The sequence below is a fragment of the Ictalurus furcatus genome, chromosome 6 (genome assembly GCF_023375685.1).
Source record: "Ictalurus furcatus strain D&B chromosome 6, Billie_1.0, whole genome shotgun sequence".
NCBI classification, from domain to species: Eukaryota; Metazoa; Chordata; class Actinopteri; order Siluriformes; family Ictaluridae; genus Ictalurus; species Ictalurus furcatus.
This window is the reverse complement of record NC_071260.1, coordinates 26,963,745-26,988,761: the sequence shown is the minus strand read 5'-3', so window position 1 is coordinate 26,988,761 and position 25,017 is coordinate 26,963,745. Positions and strand designations below refer to the sequence as shown.

At 40.6% G+C, this 25,017-nt stretch overlaps 1 protein-coding gene across 9 annotated transcripts in view; it reads left to right on the top strand.

Moving 5' to 3' along the window:
- tns1b (tensin 1b) overlaps positions 1–25,017 on the top strand; it is a 265,947-nt gene that overhangs the window by 94,488 nt on the left and 146,442 nt on the right. The window contains exon 1 of one of the 9 annotated variants that reach the window (XM_053627376.1): positions 3,022–3,833. The exons of the other annotated variants lie outside the window; for them this stretch is intronic. Coding sequence (XP_053483351.1) covers positions 3,750–3,833 — 84 coding nt within the window. The 5' untranslated portion in view covers positions 3,022–3,749. Of the gene's footprint in view, positions 1–3,021; positions 3,834–25,017 lie in introns of those variants that run through there. 9 annotated transcript variants of the gene reach the window in all.

Genomic DNA, 25,017 nt, shown 5'->3' with positions numbered 1-25,017 from the left:
CCCCCTGCCTTGTGCCCTGAATTCCCCGGGATAGGCTCTAGGCTCCCCTGTGACCCTGTGTAGGATAAGTGGTACAGAAAATGGATGGATGGATAATACTGTATGTGATGACTATGCATGACAATATGTAATGCTGATATATGATGACATTTCATTCTAAGCATATACAGCTTATACAATCAATAAAAATTCCATCCCAGTTATGCCAGTCAGTTAAAAAAAATCATGAACAAAATTAAATTATAATTTAATGTGTGCTATTTTTCCAATTTAACCACCTGTTTAGAAAAGTGGATCCCTACAACATTTTTATCAGGTGACTGACAAAGGAAAGTGAGTAAGACCTTCATTTATGTACATCAGGTGGAATGCTAATCTCAATCCTTATCTGCCAAGCATAGAAGCACTACATAGCTCTTTAGCACACCTGTGGCCCTTGAGGGTCTTTGTTGATTTCCCTGCTCCTACCCTCTTCATTATACTCTTGAGTTAATTAGCAGGCTTAGTAGATATGTTAGAGGAGGGAAATCACCAGTGTGTGTTGGATGCTGGCCCTACAGGACAACAGTAATAAACAGAACTCTGTAAATATACCTTATTATAAATATAATATAAGTATATATAAATATACTCAGTGATGGAGTCTCATCTGTCAGCAGTCCTGATCCTGACCCTAAACTCCATGAAAACACAATAATAATAGTTCCTTAGATTTATATAGCACTTTTCAAGGCACTCAAAGCACTTTACATTGTATGGGGGGGGCATTTCCTTAACCACCACCAGCATGTAGAATCCACCTCAATGATGCGACAGCTAGCGGTGGAGAGGTGAGTGATGTAGCCAATTTAGGGATGGAGATTATTAGGGGGCCATGATAGATAAGGGCCAATGGGGGAATTTACAAGAAGTGTCCATAGAGAATCAGGACCTTGGTTTAATGTCTCAGCTGAAAGATGGTGCTGCTTTTACAGTATAGTGTCCTTGTCACTATACTTGGGCATTAGGACATACACACACACCACATGGTAAGCACCCCCTTCTGGCCTCCCTAATACCACTTCCAGCAGCAACCTTAGTTTTCCTTACCCATCCAGGTACTGGCCAGGCTCAACCCTGCTTAGCTTCAGTGGGAAACCAGGTGAGAGCTGCAGGGTGATGTGGCTCTGGCGTTCCAGCAGCTGGACTCCAGCCTGCAAAAGTTTATAGTGTTTTCTTCCCATGTGTTGGCTTTTATTCGCCTTTAGTGACACACACCAGAATTCAGAGTGTTATGAAGAGTTCAATTCATCACATCCTCCTGTTTCCTTCTGTTTCTGATCTGAATCTACAATGAAGCAGTGCTTCTAAAGGAGGCCTGTGTTTTTGTATTGTATTGCCTCTCATCTCATTCTGTGCCTCAAAATAGCATTCAATGAAAGCACATCCGATGCACTGTGTGTGTGTGTGTGTGTGTGTGTGTGTGTGTGTGTGTGTGTATATTTAGCATATCTGTTGAGAGGAGCGGCACTCATAAAAGGATTGATTAAGCCAAAAACTGCTGCTGCTGCTGCCACCCTGACACCCATGACATTGTGGCGAATGGAGCGAGTAGACTAGATGGGGTGAAATGCCACAAAGGTACACAGAGATCCTACTATGACTTGCAGTTAATATCATGTCACATTGTCTATATGCAGTGTATGATGTTGAGGCTGAAACTTTGGAGAAGGAGGAAGAGCCATATATGGTACAAACATCTCTGAAAACTTACACATGATGTTTTATTCTGGGGCTGATATGCTTTTTTAATGCATTAGTTAATACCAGAGTATACATGTCACATGAGCAAATACATTTTATTTTTAGGTCAGATTTTACAACAGTTTAATTTTTACTTCACTAGCAACAATGCTCTGGTGGTCAAAGGCTGTATGCATGTACTATTCTCTAGCATGAATAAAGTGAAAACAAAACAAAAACAAAACAAACAAACAAAAAAAATAATAATAATAATAAATGTACATATATATATATATATATATATATATATATATATATATATATATATATATATATATATATATATATACACACACATATATAATGACATTAATATAATATCCTGTAAATAAATTAAAAAAAACATGTTTAATTTGGAATATTTGTAGATTTTGGGTCAGGATTTTTGTCATTTTCATAGAAATGTAGTTAATTAATTCTAAATTTTAAACAGTTAATTCCTAACAGTGCCGCCTATATATTGAGCATGCGAATCCTCACTGTCTACACTGTTATAAGGATGTTCCCTATAAAATTTGCTCTGTGCTCTCTCTGGCGCAAAGTTCTCTCTCTCTAGAAGAGTGCTACTGCAAGATACACAAGGAAGAGCATTTCACAACATAGGCTTGAAGGATTGAAGGGGTTAGCACATTTGCCTCGCACCTGCGGGGTTGGGGACTCAAATGCTGCCTCCACCCTGTGTGTGGAGTTTGCATGTTCTCCCTGTGCTTCAGGGGTTTTCTCCGCATACTTCGGTTTCCTCCCCCAGTCCAAAGACATGCATTATAGGCTGGGTATAGGCTGATATAGGCATTTCCAAATTGTCAGTAGCATGTCAATGTGTCCGATTGTGCCTAGTGATGGGTTGGCACCCTGTCCATGGTGTCCCCTGCCTTGTACCTCAAGTTCCCTGGGAGAGACTTCTCGACCCTATGTAGGATAAGAGGTATGGGAGGAATTCTGTATCATGTATCACAGGGAGTGACGTACAAGGCTGACTTAGTCCTTGAAGTGTTCATTCTGCCTTTTAAAAGAATGAGATGGATTAGAGGGCAGAGAGCACACAGGGCAACTTCATCAGGCTGTTAAAGAGGAAATACCAAGGCTGTAGAAAGAGAAAGAGAGACTCACTAGCAGAGCACACACATACCACATTACTTCTCTCACCAGCTGCCTAATTTAAGGTTGATTGATGGAGTGCCTAATGAAGTCATTCTCTGTTTACAACCTTTTTCTCTTTGCTAGTGGGGTCTGGATGAGCCTTTGATGGTGACCTCGTGCTTGCACCATGTTTTATATACAGGGCAGAAAAATGGAGCCCAAATTGGAGAACAGATTTGCAGATGTTTAAGGGAAGAGAGAGTTGGAAGACATTTAGGATACCCAGGCGTCTCAGAGAGTGAGAAGGCAAATGAAAAATTAAAGTGACATTAGCACAAATATGAGTGAGCATGCTAAGAGAAAAGCCCAGAATGGGGGATGTAAAAAGAAGGAGGCAGGGGGTAGAAATAGTGAATGAAAATAAGAATAAAGAAAAAAGTGAGAAAGGAAGCAAGAGAGAGACAGAGCAAGGATAGAGGAGGGGCTATGAGGGGAATATGGGGAGGGGAGAGATAAATAAAGGGCCGTGCAGTCACCTCCCCCTTGCTCCTGTGGAGCTGAGTTGCATGACCCCAAAAAGCTTTGTGAGTTTTACTGAATAGAGAGAGAGAGAGAGAGACAGAGAGACAGAGGGAGGGAGGAATAGAGGAAGGCTCTTAGATAAGAAAGTGAGACAGAAGAGGATGAAAGAAGAGACGGAGGGAGACAGAAGCAGCAGCAGTTGATCTGATCTCTTTTAGGCGTGTCATGGATTTGTGGAGCAGTATTGCAGTAGTGAATGGACTGTTCTGGAATTCTGTACCTGGTCCAGTGGAATAATCAGGAATATTGTGCCGGTCCAGTGGAATAGTCTGGAACTGCAGGCCTGGAGCTGTCACTGTGATCTCATGATGCCTTCTGTATCCCTAAGTATGCCACCGGCAATGGCTGGACGCTCGCGGACATGGGTCTGCCTTTCCTGCATGTTCTGGGTAAGCCATGGGATGATGTTACTGAGACATGAGATCTGAAGAGATAAGGCTCACAGAGTATATTTATGGCATGCAACTATGTTGAGCCCATGCTTGCTTGAATGAGGTGATGCAGAAAGTGCTGCAAGCTTGAATGAACATGTGTATCGGGAGCATTTTTAGCCGCATGCACTCCAGGCATTTTGCCAAAATAGATCTGTCTATTTCGACTTTACTAACCTTTTTGGCAATTTTGGATGGTCTCTTTTTTCTCTGATTAGTTACTCTGGCATGATGGGGCATGGCAATCTTGCCTGACCTCTGCTCTTTTAATTAGCACTCTTCTTTTGAGAATGGAATACAAAAGAAAGTCAAATCCCACCAATGCCTTGTGTCCAGTCACTGATTTGCTGGACAGGGAAGCGGAGCATCTTTCACTTCCCTGTGGGAGTAAGATTAAGGAGTTAGGCCTGCTCCTTTGAGGAGTGCAGGATGGACCTAGCAGGCTGAGTTAGCCATAAGTAGAACTGTGTGTACAGCTGTAGTTATAATTATATAGAAACAAGCAGATGAAACATGTGACTGATGCACTTTCAGGGTCTAGAAGGAAATTCCTTCTAGAGCTAAAGACTAAATCTGGCAAATGTTTTACTTGATTGCTTATTGAAGAAATATGGAGGTTACTGTATTCAGTGCATGAAGAAAAAATTGAGATTGTGCTTCATCAAAACGTATTAAATTATAAATGATCCAACTGAGCAAGGTGAGAATGGCAGGACGAGTTGATCCTCTGGTCACTCAGTCGCGCTTTGAAAAAGTGGGAAGGTTAGAAGAACATGCAGGTAAAAGGAGAAGGTGGTAAGAAATTTGATTTGCCGATAAGAGGAAGAGTAGCCAGGCAAGTGACAGATAAGAGGACAGGCTGAGTCTCACTGCCAGCTGGGTGGTCTGTAAAAAAGATCTGAAATATGGACCTTGAATGGACACTCCTGAGACAAGGTGTTACCTAAAGATAGGCTTTTTAGCCACTCATCCAAACACATATTGAACCTTTGCCAAAAATGTCAAAGAACTTAATGGAATGATCAATGTCCATTAACTAATGCTAATTTGATATTGAGCATACGTGAAGGCCCAAGGTGAATCCACTTCAGCGCTTTGGTTTGGTCTCCAAAATGGGGCTCAGATGCCAAGGCCACGTGGATGGGTAGTACTGTGGTTGTCCCAGGGGAGTGTGAATTTCTTTTTGTGAAGTAATGGGTCTTTTGTACAGAAAGTGAGAACCAATCAATCATCATGCAGATCAATGGGGATTACTGCTTGCTAATAAATAAGGAAGAAGCAGAGGATAATACTATATGGATCTTTTGAAAATAGTCCCATTTTCATCAATTGTACACATTTGTGTTTCAAGCCTTTGAAGTATTTGTATGATTTACAGGCTTTTACTGCTCATCAGTGTACTGATGCTCAGCATTTTATCCAAACCTCTCATAAAGCAAGACTGCATATGGGGGTTATTTTGTCAAATTCATAATTGTAGCATCTTGCTTTAGACTGTCATTTTACTTTGCTTTAATAAACAATTTGTCTTACTGTTTCTGAGGGTACCTTTTTGTACACTGACCTAGCCTCCATGTCCATGTCAGTAACTGTAAGTATGAGATCTCTGTGAGTGAGCTGTTACGCCAGTTTGCAGTGAAAAGTGAAACTCAGAGTGACATTTTGGAGGGAGGCTGAGACAACATAAAAGGCCATGTGATTTACGATGTCTCGCACTCACAGTGCCACCACTGCATGCTTCACTGACCAGCACAGCTCTCTTGCTCCCAATAAGACTTGAGCTGATCTAACGATCATAACATCTAATGATCGTTTTTTTTTTTTTACTTTCCTTCCCTCATATTTAATTTATACTCCCCTTTTTTTCTGTCATTGTCCCAAACTTCCCTCATTACTCTCAAACTCATTCCCTCACTCCCACTCCCACTTTTCTTAAAATCTTCGTCTCGCTATTGTGCCAGCATTTCTTTTCCTATGGTCTAGTCCTGTTTATGAGTCTGGCTCCTTAAACGTATCTTTGTCTTTTCAAATCTATATAACATATGCTTTTGATTTTGGCAGAATGCTCAGTGCATCTCTCTCTCTCTCTCTCTCTCTCTCTCTCTCTCTCTCTGTTGCTTGATGTAGTGTCTCCTGATGCAAGCACGTGTCTGGGAATGTGAACATTTGTCTAGGATGTCTCGCTCAGTGTGCAAGACAAGCGAACAGCACCTCTGTCTCCGAAGCAGATAGGAAACTCGTGTTCGTTGGCTAAGGAGCAAAAGCAGTTCACATCCTATGAAATGTGTCTGATGCTTTTCCTAGTCAGTTCCTAATACTCATCAGAAGTTCATTAAACTCTTGGAAGTGATTCTGGAAGCTAAAACAGGATGCTTGGATGAGCACCATATGGTTTTTATCATTTGTAAACCTAGGATGATTGTTTTTCAGGTTTTTTTTTTGTTTTCTCTCTGTTGGGGGTGTTCCGCTGTTGCCAGTTCAGAAATGGAAGCATGAGATATAATGTTTTGCACCAAGCACTGTTTGAAATGAGTCATCCCATGCCATTAACACATACTTAAAATTATATGCTGTTGCATATGATGTATAAAACCATGTTAAGAGTACTGTACTATCTATTTGTGCTTGTTCAGGCAGCAGCAGGAGAGAGAGCGTGACATTTGTATGATTGCCTGTTTGAATGAAAAAGCAAATTCTTCATTTAGAACTCTTCATACTTTGATTGGTTGAATAGAGATTATTGGAAATTATGGATTCTATTCCTGTGCATGACTGAATGGAGAATCTAGAATTCATATTCCAGATTAGAGACACCATCCTATCTCTTTGCCTGGATGACTGTAGATTGTAGATCTCAGATACCTACCGTGATCAAAGGCTACACTTTAATAAGAACATACTGCAGTGTCAGAGAGATGCTCATACCTGATGTCTGGATTCCAAATATTCACAGAATTTCACAGAGACATGACCAATCTGGACCTGATTCAGAAAATGAAAGAGGTGCTGAAACCTGGTTGTAATTAAATTTGGAAACGCCAGGATACTCAGGCCCCAAATGGGACCTCCTATATGGTATTTTCTGAGAAGGAGGCCCCCCTATAAGAGCACTCTTTGTTCTTGTGGTGCTCACCGCTACGGTCCACTGTGCAACTTTGCACTAAGACATGTATACTTATAAACGTGGCTTTTCAGGAAAACAGCATATTGTAATGTTTAGTTTGGTACAGGGTCATGTGCTTTCATATTTATCAGTGTGTTGTTGTTTTTTTCTTTCTTGGGTATGGTTGATTTTGTTCTGCATCCTATAGTGTAAGGTGTCTTATTATACTTTCCAGACATTATTTCACTACCAGCATCTTATCAATGCTTTTTCCCCATACAAGGACATGTGGAGTTTGAGCTGTGATAAGTAACACAGATCACAATCTGCTATACTAGTCTACCTTGATACTACATGAGTTTGTAAAAGTTAGAAAACATGTTTAGCTTTAAACTTGGTGGTCTGTAAAATTTGGCCATATCTACTCAGATGATCAATGTAAGTAGTAGAATAGTACAAAGTACCTCAGATAGTGTAATCACCATCCTACTGATGACTGAATTTAGTGTGTGAATTTAGTCTTTGGCACCACATCACTGATCAATTCTGTGATTATGTTCACTTCTTAAAAACTTACCTTGTACCTTGAATTGTAGTATTAAAAGTCAAAGAGGTCCAGCAAAGATGCCCTCTTCCTACTAACAGACACTCTAACCTCATTTCCTGTCTAAATTAGAAACAGCTGCTTAGGTTGAATTTGATTCTTGTTTATTTACACTCCAACCTCAGTCACAGAACAGCACCTCTGTGGGAGACGGAGTTTATTTAGCCCTTTCATGCTTGAATTATGAAGTCCTGATCAAGGATTTTTTTCTCTCTGTGTTTTTACTCTTCTTTAGGCATAAAAAATTATTTTACCTTGATTATACGTTTACATACATTTTTCAAAAAGTTATTGAAGTGTCCACTCCAGTGGACTGTATGCAGTTATTCTATTGAAATCCTTGCAATTATCCAGAAAATGGCTTTTGAATAGCTGTCCACTGTAGTGACCACTATGCATGAAAGGGTTAGACACGTGCAATGGTTTTTACTTCAAATAATGACCTAAATTTGTTCCTTTCATAAGAGCATGTGAATATTTTTTTCTCTATTTGTGATCAATTGGTAAGTATTAGCATACTATAGCATACTAAGTATTAGCTGGTCTAAATTGGCTCATTATCTTCTGAGAAACAAAATCCATAAAGGTTCAAAATTTTAGCATCCTTTTTATTACAGAGAATGGTATGAGGTATAGTCTGGGGCTGATTTGTTTCTAGCCCAGACTGCAGATTCACACAGCTTATCAGTGACATTTATCAAGTGTCAAGTGATTACACTTAATCAAAAGGCCCCCAGGATTCATGTTCACTGTAGCTCATTTATTTAAGAGTGCTTCACTGACACCATAATCCATAATCCATCATCAGAAGCACACAAGAAATTCAGTAGTGAGTGTATTACACAAGAATGCAGTGGACTTTCTCGATCACTGATTTTTCAATTTGTATCATATCTCTGGATGTACTTTACCAAAGTGCTGCTTCTGATCTACAGGTATATGCATGTCCCAGAAGAGAGAGAGAGAGAGAGAGAGATCTTTTTTGTATCTAATTTATGACCCCAAGTCTAAAGCACAATAAGTTGTATGCTGGTTTAATGTTTCTTTATTGAGACTCTGAGCCTACATCATGCTGCTGTGATTCGAGTAATTTAGAGTAATGGTGAATATAAGAAATGTCTGTCTGTCCCACATATTAGACATATGCTGTGGTATTTATTTCCATGAGCCTTTTTGTCACCAGGATAGTGAAACAGAGCTGTGTATGGCTTTGATGAACATCTTTTCTGATTGAGACTGAAAAACATGCACCTTAGCCAAGATTTAGGGGTCCGTCTAGGTAACATGTGTATCTAAATTTGTATGAACTGCCTTACAAGGTAATGATTAAAGCTCTGCACATTTCTTCTAATCCATTTATGTGCCATGAAATACCACTATTATAGTGTAATAAATTTGGAAGACTTCTCTTCATCTAACCATGACTCTTTGGTCTTGTGAAATACTGCTACAAAATAGTTTTCAATTTTTTTTTGTTCTTTTGCTACAAGGCTGCTTTTACAAAATGTGTAATTACACTGCAGAGCAGGTATTTCTATGTCATTAGAGCATCCCTAACAGTTGGCAGCCTTCGATAGACTAATGAAAAGCCCTACTATAAGATTAGCACTAGGTCAGCTTATGTGTAAATTGAGCTGGTATAATATTTTACCAGCTAGTCAATTTTTTTCTCATTTAGAATACAAAGTGAGAACAATAATGGTCAGTTGTTGATCTCATAATTCTTTTTAATTTTTCTCTTCAAGGTGAAGAAGATATGTCAGAATGAAAGAATGATAGTAAGCAATGATATATCTAGTTAAGGATGGGCGGTGGGGGGGGGGGGTGTTGGAGCAAATATATATTGCTGTAGTCAGGATTTTTGACTAGAGTTGTAAAGCTGAATCCTGGATCTGGTTTCAGTTTGAGGATGTGTATGGATCTCAGGAGGGATAGGCATGCCTGCCAAATCTCATTCATTACTGCTTACTGATGGTCTAGGAAAGGGGCAGGATTAATCGGCGGGCTTTTAAATATCTGAATAATTTCCTTATAGGGATCAAGTCCCCCTGAAAAAAATGCACCTGAGATTTGCTTGGGATTAGCAGATGAGGCATTAAGAGAGAAATAACAAGACTTTGGAACATTTTTGTACTAAATGAAAAACACATGAGCCTGGTAGATGGAGAGGTCACATTCCAGTCCCTCCTCCCTTGGATAGTGGGCAAATGAAATGATCATGGACCCAGATGCATCCACTCTTTCCCTTTAGGATTGTATTATAAAGTGGTTGGGTCGACTGACCCAACCCAACCACAGAGGCCCACCCTTCGGTTAGCCTGGAAGCCATAATGCTACAAGTATGTAAAATAACTTTTCATAGATATAACTATGAGCTATAATATTGAAATAATGAAGCCTGTGATTGTGCCAAACATTACGTATGTCAAATACAACTACTGTACCTTGGGACTTTCTTTAGTTATATAGGGTGATGCATTCTGTCTGGGAAACAGGCCTAATGTACTTTTCCAGGGAATTAACCATTATACCAAAACATTCACATGTTTTGTGTAGGTGTGGTGTTTTATATTTTTCAACTTTGGCCTACTCCACAATATTCCCACTTGAAGACATCCCCCTATAAATGTGTCTAAATTAGTGAGTAGGCCATACTTTCGAGGTCAGTCTTTAATCTTGGCATAAGCAGCCATTCTCAATGTGGGACATGGACTTTGTAGCAGACACCAGGCAAGCTGCCTCTTAGCTGTTTCTTAGCGGAATCATTTATGCTTTTCCTGCTGGCCCAATGTGTAAATGATAGAGTGAGCTCTATGCTTGGTGATTGATTTAGTGTGCAGGATGCATTGTTGAACTTGAGTGATGGAAGTTCTGGAATGAAGTAGGAATGGTTACTGTGGTGTGCCACTAGTGGTTTGCACACAAGTTGTACACACACACACACACACACACACACACACACACACACACACGAGTGCAAATGAAAATAGTCACAGCAGGTTGCCTAATGGCTTCAGAGTGTTATGGTTAACATTGCAAACAAGTGTTGAAGTACCTAGTGTATTTTCTTGTTTTGTTTGTTTTTCATTCATTATAATTCTTCAGGTTGTAATGTAAACCAAATATTTGGTAAACCAAATGTAATGTAAACCAGAATGTAAACCAACTTTTTGGCATTGTCATATAGATGCCAAGATTTGATTGTCAATGAGAAGATGCATGTCACTCATGTAGCTCTTGTGAACTTTACACATGGCCTTGCTTGGGCTTCACCATCTTATAGAACTAAATATATACAATGATATACAATGATACCTACAATGATACCTACATTTTTACACACTTATACTTAAATCATCTGGGAGCATCTGCAGCTGATTAAGAATATTCTAGAGAGGTTTCTAGAGAGGCCAGCTGATGTATTCTCATTCTCACACTTATTCTCATTTCAAGTGCAATTGCTGACATGAAACAGGATTGTGAGATTCATGGAGAATTATGTCTGGGATGGTCAAGTACAATTGTGGGCCTTTGTGGGCTGGGGGTTGGGCTGTGGTGATGATGCAAGATTTATGGTAGTTGGGACTTGGGGTTAATGAAGCAGTATTGTGGGGATTTGTAACTGGGTGGTGGACATGAATTTTGAGGCTTTGGAGTTACGTAGAAAGATTGTGGGGATTTGTGGCTGGGGTAATGGAGCAGGATTGTGGAGATAAATGGGGTGGGGTGGAGTGATAGGAATGGGATTGTGTGGCTTTGGGGATGGGAGATGGAGCATGACTATGGGGATTAGGGGCTAGGGTAATAGCATATATTGGTAGGGATATTGAACTAGGGTGGCTGGTTGGAATGTGTATAACACTATGGGGTTTTGGATCTGTAAAGACTGAACAGGACTATAGAGCTTTGGTGTTGGGGTGATAGAATGGCACTAAATGGCTGATGGATCAGGACACTGGGGCTTTAGGGCTGTGCTGAGCAGGAAGGCTTCTAGGGATTTGGGTCTGGGGTGAGAGGGAAGGTTTGATGGGATTTGGGGATGGAGTGAGCAGGAAGGTTTGATGGGATTTGGGGCTGGAGTGAGTGAAAAAGCTTGAGGATTTGGGGCTGGGATGAGAGAGAAGGCCTGTGGAGATTTGAGGATGGAGTGAGAGGGAAGGTTTGTAGATTTGGGGCTGTAATGAGAGGAAAGGTTTGTGAGGATTTGTACTGGGTTGATTGGTGGGGTGATGAAAAAAACCCACTATGGGGCTTTGGGACTGGGCTGATGCAGCAGTGGTCGACAGAATGTCTGCACGAAGTAAACACATTTATCATAATAAATTGCGTGCATCGCTTTTCTTGCCTCATTGCCAATAATCTAAACGTTTAGGCAACACTGAGTTCCTGGACTGTTTGGGCTATGCAGGCTAGCAGGTGATTAGATTCAGATGGAGGGTGTGCTATTTTTATTAGCTGTCTTCCTCTGCTTTTGTTTGAAATGCTGAATGCATGTTAAATGTTTGACAGGGGTCAAGTGCTATACTAAAGAGCAAAACACTCTTACATTGTCTGGTTTTAAAAGCGGAAGTGCTTGCTAAGAAATTCTGTACAGGATTGTTTTTCCTGCGTAAGTGTACATTGCTGTGTATATGAAGTATACAATTTCTCTGTTACATAGGTAGGATTGCTTATTCCTGTGTCTTTGAGACAGGATATACATCTCAGATATACAAGCAACTTCCGAATGCAGCCTAAAGTGGTGCTGAGTCAGAGCCATATCAGAATAAAAGTACAAACTCAAGCATGTTTTGCTTTCAGCGTTAGCAGTATTTTTAAATGTATGAAAGATGTGATTCCCAAGATTTCACTGAAACCTTCTTAATTACTGGTACTTTTTGAACTTATAACTCCTTTTAGGGTGCTGGGAACATTTGAACAATACCAAGTAGCGTGGGTAGATTTTTCACTGAATAGCAGAATTTCATTCATTTCTTTACCAAATCAATTGAGTGCTCCCCTAACAGCCTCTCCCGAAATCCCAGGATCTAATTTCAGAAACTTCATGTGGGGGCTTCCTCCCTACCAGAGAGATAGAGTGAGAGAGAGAGAGAGAGAGAGAGAGAAGGAAAGAATGGTGGGAGAAAAAGCAGGAGAAAAGAGGTCAGACATCCTCGGTGTGTCCGAGTGGATGTATGGTCGGAGAGGGTCGAAGGAGAGGGATGATGGGGTCAGAGGTCAGGTACTCCTGCTGGGTAATGTTTTGTGGGTGGAAGAATAGTAGCGTTGTGAAAGAAAACAGAACGGTTGCAGGGGGGTTGTTTTCTGAGAGACTCCAGGCACTGAGGTGCAGGGAGTTGGAGGTCATTTGCTGAGTGTGTGTGTGTCTTTCAAACATCTACACACTGTGCAAAATTCTGATTGGTTAAAAACTGGGGCAGGTAATTAAGGTAGTACCCCTCTCCTCTCTATTGCAAGTGCCACACCCCCAGTTTCAATAGATGGATCAAAAAATGACAAGAAGTTCTCACTACCAGACTCCACCAATATGGAGCACCATGTGTACCATGTGCACATCATGCAAATGTAGACAGAAAAAAACAGTCTCTGCTTTTTTCCCTTTATAAAGCACATGTAAAACAATACATCTTGGCAAATTTGCTGTACTTAATTTAAACTTAACAAATACTCAGAAAAGGATAACCCCCAAACAGGTTACATAACAAAACCTACTCAGGGATGATTAGTTCTATAAAAGCTCTTAAACATGCGTGTTTCTGAGAGACTATAACCTTTTACAAGCTGTGAATGACTCTTCTATCAACCATCCACTATTTAGAGTGTTTACCCATGGGTGGTACATTTACAAGAGCAGATGTTTGTATTTGAGTGAGTGAGGTAAATAAAGAGGCATGATCTTCAGGATGTGTGTGTGTGTGTGTGTGTGTGTGTGTGTGTGTGTGTTTGTGTGTGTGTGTGTGTGAGAGAGAGAGAGTGAAAGACAGAAATGGAGGATGAAAAACTGATGTGAGGTTTTCATTAGCTAAATGAGAGTGAAGCAGGGAAACATGTGCACAGGGGACATGTTTGCCTCACTGCAATACTACTTAGACACTTAAGATGGATATATATGTTGGTGTTACCAGATGTGTCTCCTTGTCCTTTTCCAATTCCAGGAGAACGACACTTGCATGTTTAAATTACAGCATGCATCAGCCTTTTTTTTTTTTTTTTTTTAGTTCAGAGCAAATCATCAAATGGCCTGCCAGTGTGCTCTGGCTTTTCTGTCAATCATACACACATCCATACTCTTGTCTGGAATCACTGTTATCCTATGATACCCACATTTCAGATCCAGTAGCAGTCGGGAGGTGATATGATACAGCATCTGGGTTGGAAGTGATTGGAGACACACTCTCTGATTTATAATGGTAAGGTGAGTGTGACAGGCTGGAGGTGATGGCCCCATTGCAAATCATATTAAGAGAGCAAGATGGTGGCTGGCTTGATCTTTGCATTTGACAGACATATGTTCTCCAGACATCCAGACATTACTGTCCAGATTAATGGAGAAAGAATAAGGAGAAAAAAATCTCTCTGATCATTAAACTCTGTGTCTGTGTCATGAGTTTCACATGTTCTCTCTGTGTGCAGGTGGCTTTCCTCTGGGAACTCTGGTTTCTTCCCATTTCCCAAAAATAAGTCAGTTGGTGGATTGGCTATGCTAAATTGCTTCTATGTGTAAAAAGATAAAGCTGTTATTGAAGATGAATGAATGAATAGCTTCTCTAATAGCCTCTAGTGGCTTGCTGCAGTAAGATTTTTCCCAACTGTTTTTTTCCCCCATTATTTTCCCAAAATATATTCTTACAATTTACCATTTTGTTGGAGTTATTGGAGGTTATTTATCAGGGTGTCCTTAATTATATAATTGACCGCTCACCCCCTACATGATTGAACTCACAGTCACCCATCATGGAGCTGCATGCACTAGTAGGCATTCTTTGTCTGTATATGGCATAAATTATGCTTGGTGCCTGTGAAAACTCATACAGTTAAAATGGAAGTTTCACTGCTGGCTATAGCATTTTGTGGTACTTGGGTTGTCAGGCAAGAAATATGTGGATACTTTTACATTTAAATGGGTAAATACAGCTGATGAACTAGTTTCAAACTCTATACTCTACTATTAATGAACATGGATCCCCTTGGTCTAATTCTGAAGATAACTAACGGCTAGAACTTGGGGATCTTGGCACTACTGAAACCTCCTGCAAATTGAATTTGTGTGGCGACAGTTCATAATCTAGATGTAGACATAGGAATTAGAGCATTCTTGCACAGGCTCTAGTAATGTTTGCTTTCAAAACTGTAGTTTACATGGATGCACACTTGCCTGCACACTCACACTAAACTGGAGGCTGTTGCTCATGAGGAATGGGTTAAGATTCCTCAAGAACGCTGCCAGAAGCTGGTATCTGGCTATGCATCTCATTTGCAGAAAGTCATAACAGCAAAAGGGTGCTCTACTAAGTACTAAAGATGCTTGCCATGAAGGGGTTGAATAATTTTGAAACTGGAGAAGTCATTATAAATTGCATTTTCACTTGAATTTGGGGAAACAACTTTAAGCATTTATTGTATTGAACTATTTCAATTGCTTTCGTTTGATTTGTTTATTGCAAAAAGCTGAAAGTCTGTAAATTTTGACAATAAACCTGATTTGCCGTGGGGGCTGAATAATTTTGATTGCAACTGTACATAACTGAAAATTATATTAGGTCCCATCCTGATAGATTGCAGTGTTAGTTAGCATAAGTGCAGACCATTAGTCTTACTGGGATTTTAGTTAGACAATTACAGGGCTCTGTGACCAGACACTAGTCCCCTTGTGGATGTCTGGGGGCCGTGTGCCTTAGCCCTCCCCACCAGTTCAGTTTCTTAATGGGGTGAGGGGATGCTTTGTGTGGATAGTGGAACTGAATGGGTCTTAGCACCATTCCCAGGGGCTTAGTGTCTCAGCGTGGAGCTGTGTATATGGTGTATACATTCTGCTTGGCCACACGGGCTCCTGTGAACCCTAGTTCGGGGGTTTGGCTTTGTGGAACCCGTAGGGTCTCTTGAAAGGCTGGCAGTATTCTGAAATGAATTGAGCATGGTGGAAGCACTTCTACATGAGGTTATACAGCGGGGGTTGGCCAAGTTACAAGCTCACCCTTAAGCTGCGTTATTCTACAATAACATCCAAATAGGAAGAATGCCTGCATTGTCTTAGTTACTGGAAACAATTAAAGGAGGATGCCAGCTGCACCGTTTTGTTTATATGATGATGTATATTTATGAGGATAAACAAGTCCACAATCTAATAATGGAGCATGGTATGTTTGTGTGGTTAAAATTATAATTAAAAACTCTTGTTTGGGATTTATGTAAGCTGTCATGAGAATTGCATTGAATGCCCTTCGTTGATTCTGAGACTGTTAATTTTTTTCTGCCCAGGATTCTTTGCCTACTTTCAGAGTCCAGCCTGTTGTGTTCTTGTGAATGAGGGAACACAAGCGGTTTGTTTTTCAGGGGCCCCTGTTGAAGGACAAATTTGAGATGTATTCTCTTTTGACTTTCTCCTTTTTTTCTGTTTTTATCTTCTGTGCTTAGCAACCATGACATGTGTGCAAAATACACACTAAACAGAACACAGCAGAAAATATATCCAGTAGCTTTTGAAAGTCCACTACCAAGGGTTTATATCTATCTGTTTCTATCTATTTCTCACACAAAAAATATTATCAGTAGTGGGCTATGTTGTGTGCATTACTGTGTATCAAAAGTGCAGCCTGGGTAATTTTTGAGTATTTTTGAATACAAGCTAAAATAAAATCACTTACTCTATGTGGGGTTAGGATCCTGCTGCATGCACTTATATGTGAGAGAATGTGATTAAAAAAAAAAAAAATCAACATTAATTCAAAGCTTATAGTAGAGCCTAAGTATATATTTTCCCTGTTGAGCTGTTTGCACAGGGATTTTAAGTTAGAGAGTACCTCAAATCCCCAGAATTCCTGCATGTACAGCATGATGTCAGTTTCTAAAGATGAGTGTTTCCATACCAACTGTGTAAACTTTCCTGCTAGGTGGGTCTGGGAAGGCAGCTCTAGTGACCGCCTTGCTTTTCATCAGAGTAGAAAGATGAAATGTGTTCCAGACTTGGCCTCTAAGAGGGGAATTCACTTTTGGCTCAATAATATACAGAACACATGCCTGCCTTTCTCTATGGGACATACACGAGTTCCCCTTGGTTATTTATGTTTACACTGAGGTAACCGAATCCCATAATGCATCTTTGTTGAAATCAAACAGAGTATGAAAACTGAACTCGGGCTAGTGTCTGGTGACTGTCACTGATGGAGGTTATGAATGTGCAGTGGGCTAAGCGGAGACATAATGGAGGACGGATGGCTGTAGAAATGCCACCTGACACATCCAGTATTAATTTTTTAACACAACACAGTTCTGTGATTACACACTGCACTGCTGGTACTCAACTCTTATTTATGCTCCCATCATGCATTTTGTTACCTGCAAATATTCTCAATGAATGTTCTCCATTCTCAATGCTCTCCCGTACATCGACAGGTGACAGGCAGAGATTCATGGAATGTCCAGCAGTGTAATCAGTAAAATTGATTCTGCATCTCCAGCCTTCGTCTTAATGGAGCTGGATTAATTCCTTTAGGCTGATGATATCAGGCTCATCAGATTAGAATAGGGTTGGGCCTGGGGACTCAGTGAAAGGGAGTGACTAATGCCACAGAGCTGTCAAAGTCACATACAATGCTGTATTCAGGTGAGGAGTGGAGATGGCTATCTCCGTCTCTCTCTCTCTCTCTCTCTCTCTCTCGTTCTCTCGTTTTCACTCTGATTCTTTCACACAGATTACTAGTTGCATGAAAATTGTAAGTCACTTTACATGTTCATCAATGCTTCTCAGGACTGAGCATTAAAATACAACCATGCAATAGAGTTTGCTGTGTTTACCCTATAGTTTATTGTACAGTTTATTATCTGTATTTATTGTATGTGTAGGACCCGCATTCTAGGGGGAATATATTTTGTTTCCAACATTACACCTGTCTGTAATGACAGTAAAGCCTACTTGCCTTGACTTGACTTAATGTCCAAAAACTTGAGACTAGATTGTATGGTAAAATAGTAAGCTACTATAGGTATTGATTCTAGTGCGCCATTGATAGTACACTACTTGGGCATAGTAGCATATGATTTAAGATGATGACGATGATGTTGAATTGTTTCCCTGATGATGGATCTTCTGGTTTGCATTTTTTTTTTTTTTAATTCAGTGCGACCTGCACTGAATGTATGTTCAGCCATATATTGGGATCTGCTGCACCAGCAATAATTTTTTACTGATATAGAAAATATCCACTCTATGAATGTAGTTAATGATAAAATGCCTCACCAACCTTACTTATTTACAGCACACAAGGAGTAAATGAAATATAATGCAAATGTGGAAAAAAAAACAAAGCATCTTTCACATTTGAACAAGGAAAACTTTAAATTATAATCAATATTCAGTTCAACCACCTCAATATTTAGTCTAGACCTATGTATATAAGCCAGGATTGTGAGATAAAGACATGCAAACCAACCAACCAAACATTCAACCAACCATTTAAAATAAAAAATCACCAAGGTGCTCTGAAAAATGGTGATTCATGTCAATACTGCACACAGAACAAAAGGTCTGATAATGGGTGTACACAAAATACATTTTATTGAACAGGAATAATAATAATTTTAAAAAAAGCTAAAAATGACCGAAATTGTATTTTAATTGCATGAATTGAGCTATGAATAGTTATCTCATAACATTCTAGTTTCTTGTTCTCCTCAGTTTCGGCTATACTTGGCTTCGGTCATTAATCGCCCAGTTGCATCTGTCTCAACTTTGTTTTTGTGTTTAGTTCCACAAAATCTAGGACAAGGAACCTGGGGAACCAGCAGATATGAAACAGATGCACTGTTATCAAAGATACTAATAAACAACACATTCCAACTTTTTGTTTCCTTTTTTATGTTATGAGTTTGGAAATAGATCATGTTTTTCATAGTAATTAATATTTTCTGTGTTCCTTGCCCTAGATAAAGAGTCTACCTCAGTTTGTGCTGCTTGTGTTGTAGTTCCTGTTTTTGTTTTGTTTTGTTTCCCCCCCCTGCAAGTTCTGTTTATAGAGTCCTCTGATAGTGACCCCAGCCTGCCCATTTTTGGATTGGCAAATAACTTGGACAGTGGAGAATGTTTGGGTCTGTCAGTGGGTTCTTAGAGTTTAGGAGATTATGTCATAGGTTTAATTATATGAACGGTACTGTTGGACCTTTGTGCTGGGAATGCAGTGCTAGTGTGTATGAGGGTACCTGTGGAATGAGGTCATACTCTACCATGAGAACCAGACCCTGAGATTTCCTGTTCAACAAAGCCATGTCTTGGACTGTTAACCTGCAGGTGTACTTACAATGGGCTGTACAGTAATGCTACACACACACACACACACACACACACACACAAAGAATTAGATTCTGTTGAAGTGCTTTAGGCCTATATGTGGGCAGACATCTTAGCTCTGCTGATATGGAGTTTCCGAATACTGTGATGAGCAGATCATTAGCTACAGTGAAGAGTCAGGTCTCCTTGAGTCTGTCTCAGAAAACCCCTGGCCTTTTCCACGCAGTTGCCCAGGCTGTCTGGTTCCAGGCAAACATGTTGCAACCCTGTCTAGCATGCCGTCTATAGCCCTTGCCTACAGGAATTATGAGGAAATTTAAAAACACTCCTGCTTTATATATGTCCTCAAAAAGGAGATATGACAATGGCAATGAGGAGGTAAATGCCTGTTATGCTCATAGTGATGATTATAATGATGTTGGAAATCTGGATGTCCAGCAAAGTAACTGTACTCTGATTTAGAGCTAGGCCTCCTATTTTTCAAACAGTAATTTCTAGACATTTCCTATTCATCTGATTTTTCTCTCCGATTTTCTCAGGCTCGAGATCATCTCTATTGCTCTTCGTTTTCTTATTACTGTTTTTCGTTCTCTGTGCAAGCCAGTAGTGTAGTTTTGGAGCCTGGGCAGACATTTTCTACACAAGGCCAAACTCAAAATGGAAAACATCTGAGCAAATACTCTGAGGAAGTGGTGTCACCATGTCTGAGTCACCATAGACCATGGTCAGGGGGAGTCATAGGATGAATTGAACACAAAGGGGGGAAATATAATTTCTCATTTCCTCAATGCTAACACCAACCAGAAAACATGACCAAATCCAGATAAGGCAAAGCAGCTGAAATGTCTCTGTGTATAAGAAACCCACACACAGAGACCTATGACAGAAGATCCTTTCATACAGGCTTGGTACTGTATATGATATCAGATCAAAATCTACTTCCATGACTTACATATCACACCTGGGGTTACCCATGTTCTGTTCAAAGCTATCTTGTTTTTGGGTGGCTTTTCCTTCCTGCTTTTGCTCTGGCTGAAGGTCTTGCTGATGTGACTGCAGATTTAGTTTATATCCAGTTAGACACTGTCCAGCTTTTTTTTTTAGTTCAGTTCTGTCACCAAGCTTTCGAACTGTCTTTGTAAATGGTATAAAGCTACTAGCTTATCAGAGACAGGCAAAATCTCCATCTTCGCGCTTACAAAGGACAAAACAGGTGTTGAGAAAGTCTGAACCTGTAAAGTGTACCTGTTAAGTGTACCATGGTTAATTAATTCTAGTTCATTGTGCAAAAAAAAACATATATTGTTGCAAGTGCTATTTTGCAGCAGGCAGGCAGTTTATGTAGGTCAAGCCCAATATGTTCAGTTAAAACAAAGTCCTAGTCATGGTAGCCTTTTTTTTTATCACCACTACAACTACTTGTTATAATTATTCTCAAAGGAAATTACAGGTGTTGAGAAGGTCTGAACCTGTAAAGTGTTCTTGCCATAGTTAATGGTTCCAACACTCTGTACAAACCTCCCAACTGACAATTTTCAGAATGTAATAGTTCTAGGAACTTTTGATTTAAAAAAGCATTCAAACTTTCTGGGTTACCATTAACATTTCCATTACAGTTGGATCAGTATACCATGCTCATTTACTAATACTTGTACTCATAAAAAATGCTCAGATACCAACATCTGATACCGGGTGTTTTTATGTGATGTAAGATAACATAAAACTCAACATCAGGAGTTCCCTGCTAGCAGTAATATATATTGTTTAAATATATATTATTTCAAATATTTAATTACTTTACATATAGCTGTACAAAAGTGCTTTTCCAAAGTGAAACAAAACCAATTCTGGTGTGGATTGACTGATGTCTTGATGCAACACATATAAATAGGTTATTCATTTCAATATTGGTCCTGGTATTGGTGAGTACCGAAATACACATAAAGTACTAGTACTATGTCAGAAAAAATGGTAATAGTGCATCCCTGGTTTCTATATGAGTAGTTATTGTTTTCATATGAACAAAAAATTATGGTTGTTCTTTCTTGGATAGCTTTAAGACAGCAATTGTTAAGAACAGTTTACAATCCATCATTGAATGGTTTCATATAAGAAACATCTGGATTATGCATGTAACCCTGTTCCCTGAAAAGGGAACGAGATGTTGCGTGAGCTTTATGCTGTGGGAAGCGCCCTCATACGTGACTGTTATCTGACATCTGTGTAAAATCACGCCTATTTATAGGCCTGCCGTGGTCAGGTGACATGGCATAACATGCGGCACAGGACCATAAAACGATGCCAGTAAAGCATGTCATCAGCTTCTCTTTGTCTGAAGGGCAAATGCAATTCACAGGCATACCCCAGTATGACAAAGCTACGCAATGTCACGTTCCTTTCTCAGGGCACAGGGTAACATGCATAACCCAGATGTTTCCTTTCAAAGGGAACTCAATGTTGTGTCAGCTTCACGCTGTGTGAACAAGTATACTCACTGTCACAGAGGCTCCATCAATAGGGGTGTGGCTGGCCGAAATGGTGGCCATGTAGACCCTGTCTGTAGAAGGAGCCAACCCTGCAGAGAAATTTTCCTGTAAGAACTCCAGGACTGTAGCCATTGTGCAGTTTACTGGGTCTCACTGACGTTTCTGGCATTTAACATGGCCTCTTCAACCTCGGTTGAGAGGCCAGAATCTATGAGCCTCAGGGGCCAGACTCACAGTTTCCATAGTTCCAGCCGAGGGTGATGTCTCAAGCCATAAGGTTGATTTAATAGTCCTTGTGAATGGGAATCTCCCAGGGAGTGCCTTCCAGCAGAGATGGTGTGCAGAAAGGTGTACAGACATGACCTCAGCAACGTGTGTCCCATGGTGTCCAGCCCTGACCCTTTTTTTGGTGCAGGAGGAGTGAGGGCGAACCACAGCTGGCAGCGTGTTGTCTCCTTGGAGGCGGACACGTCCACTTCCGCTTGGCAGAACCTCTGCCATATGGACTCACCCACTTGTGGATAGAGCCTCCAAACCCTGGGCCTCAGCCCCTACCTCAACAGGATGACTACCTCCACATTCTGGTTGCCCGGAATGTACATTGGACTCCCTGACAAAACTTCCCTTTCTCTAGAGAAGAATTAGTTGAGCCTGCCTGAGCAAGGGGCAAACGTAATCCTCCCCGGTGGTTGATATATGAGACCACCGCTGTATTGTCTAACACATAGTGACCTCTCAACTGAGGAGAAGAATTTCAGTGCTAGGAGTACGGCCCACACCTCTAGGCGATTTATATGCCACTCTAGATGAGGGCCGCTCCAGAGACCATGATGACCATGAGGCATCTGACCCTAGAATGTGACACAAGGCTAGAAATCTGGGACACCTCCAAGTTCTCAGAGCACGTAGGCATTGCGGCATGACACTGATTACTCTCAGGGGTTTTGATCTCGGATGAAACTCTGACTTTCAGCCATCACTGAATGGTCTCATGTGCAATGGGCCCAATGGTATGACATTGGATGCTGCTGCCATACGCCTCAACAGTCTCCTTAGAGACTGGAGGGGATGCCCAGACCTAACTTTATCTTGCTCAATGTTGACAGGATTCCCCTATGTATGTTGGCAATAGACATGCCCTCATCATATTCTAATCCCATATAACCACTAAAAAAAGTTGTTTTCAATTGGAGAAACAACTTTCTGTTCCTCACAAGGGTGAGAACAACATCTCGATGTTGAATCGCCAACTTCCTGGACCATGCTAGAATTAACCAGTCATCCAGTTAGTTTAGCACATGGATGCCCTGGAGTCGCAAAGGAGCTAGTGTGGCTTCCATGCACTTCATGAAGGTGCGAGGGGAAAAAGCTTGCGAATGGAAGAACCGATATTGATATGAATTGCATCCAAACGTGAACCTCAAGAACTGTGTCTTTTTTAGATCTATCGTCACAAACTAATCCTCAAACTGAGTCTGTGGAACATGGAAGTTTGAGTGTTTGAACCTGTATGTCCAAAGAGTACAGTTCTGACGCAGATCTAAAATTAGCCGCATACCCAGTCTTTTCTGTGGACCAGGAAATAACAGTTGTAAACCTCCCTCCCTCAGAGAAAGAGGTACGTGTTCTGTGGCCCCTTTGTCCAAGAGAGATCTACTTCCTGGGTTAATGTCGGGCTTTGCATTGTGCTGACTACTGTGGTGAGCACACCTCTTAAACGAGGGGGATTAAGCTATGAACTGGACCCGGATCCCTTTTCTATGGAGGACAGAACCCATGGAGACATATTTGGCAGTAGTTTCCATGCTGCCAGATGGTCTTTAGTGACGTTAACTTTCCACATTTTGTTGGAGGGAAAGCATCAGATTTTCATTGCCCTGTGACAGATCATTGAAAAGAGAAAACTGAAAACGTGGGAAAACATTGACTAGGGCAGCCCTACAGTAATACTGGGGGCTAACTGCCCTAACAACCTCCAGTCCCCTGATACCTGAGGGGATACCTCCCTCCGAGGCCCCTCAGGACCGCTTCTTTTTGCCTTTTCAGCACTGATTATCATTTTTAAATCAGGCCTACTAGCAGGCTGCGACTGTGGCTGCTTGGTCCCCCTGGCCCCTTCTGCATGGGGAGGTAGGCCGCCACACTTGTCTTCTGTGCCTCCCTAACAACTCAGCAGGTCTGCAACACTGCTATTGTATGCCGTGATCCACAAGCAAGCCCTGCTGCTGCATAGGATTCGCCAACCAATGCCAATGAGCATGCTCCACTCCCATAAAAATGATGTACTGGATCTTTGGCTTTTCGGAGTCAGAGTGGGTGGGTTGACTCTCCATACCGGAAGAAGAAGTTTCACGAGCTCCAAACCCTGGAGCCAAATCTGGAGGAAAAAGCAATAGATAGAGCAGCGCTCACCTCCGAATCCCCCTCCAGATCCATATGGGACCCAAGGATCTGAGACAGCTGGCTGCTTTGATAGTGGCCGACCCAGTGTCCTGCGGTTCCGAAACCCAGCCAAAGCAAGAGAGCCAGGAGTGAAACCACTCCCATTTTTTTTCCACTCCCATACCCTTCAGGCCAAAAATGTGTTCCTCCCCCTCTGTAATAACATGAGAGCAGGGAGTAACACACTTTCTGAACTCTCCGAAACTTCATTCTGTTTGCACAGGATAGTGACAGAAGAGAATATATATATATATATATATATATATATATATATATATATATATATATATATATATATATATACACACACACATATATATATATATATATATATATACACACACACACACACACACACACATATATATATATATATATATATATATATATATATATATATATATATATATATGTATATGTGTGTGTGTGTGTGTGTATATTCTTTTGAAAATAGATAGCAGTGAAGAATTTTATGCCTGTTCACACAGACAGCCACACAGACACACATATGGCTGTGCTGAAGACAAAAGAGCTGATGACGTGGTTTGCAGGTGCCGTTTTATAGTCACATGATGGCAGGCCTATAAATAGGAATGATTTTACACAGACTTCAGATAACAGTCACGTATGAGGGCGCTTCCCACAGCGTGAAGCTCATGCAACGTTGAGTTCCATTTGAAAGGGAACTTAAAACTCTAATGATGCTCATACTGCAGTTCCTTTTAACACATTTAACGTTGATTGACTTTATAGTGTATAGTTATAGAAGTGGAATGATGTACACTTTCTCAAGTCACCTCAGGGAGTTTTTCTTGCCACCATAGCCTCTGGCTAGCTCGTTAGGCAAAATTTTAAATAAACTTTATATCCAGATGTCTATAAATCTGCTTTGTAATAATGTCCATTGTTAAATGCTATAGTTAGCCTTTTGTGCAAGGCCTTAGTCACTTTGGAAAAAAATGCCACCCAAATGAATAAATCTAAATAACACTGTGAAGCACTTC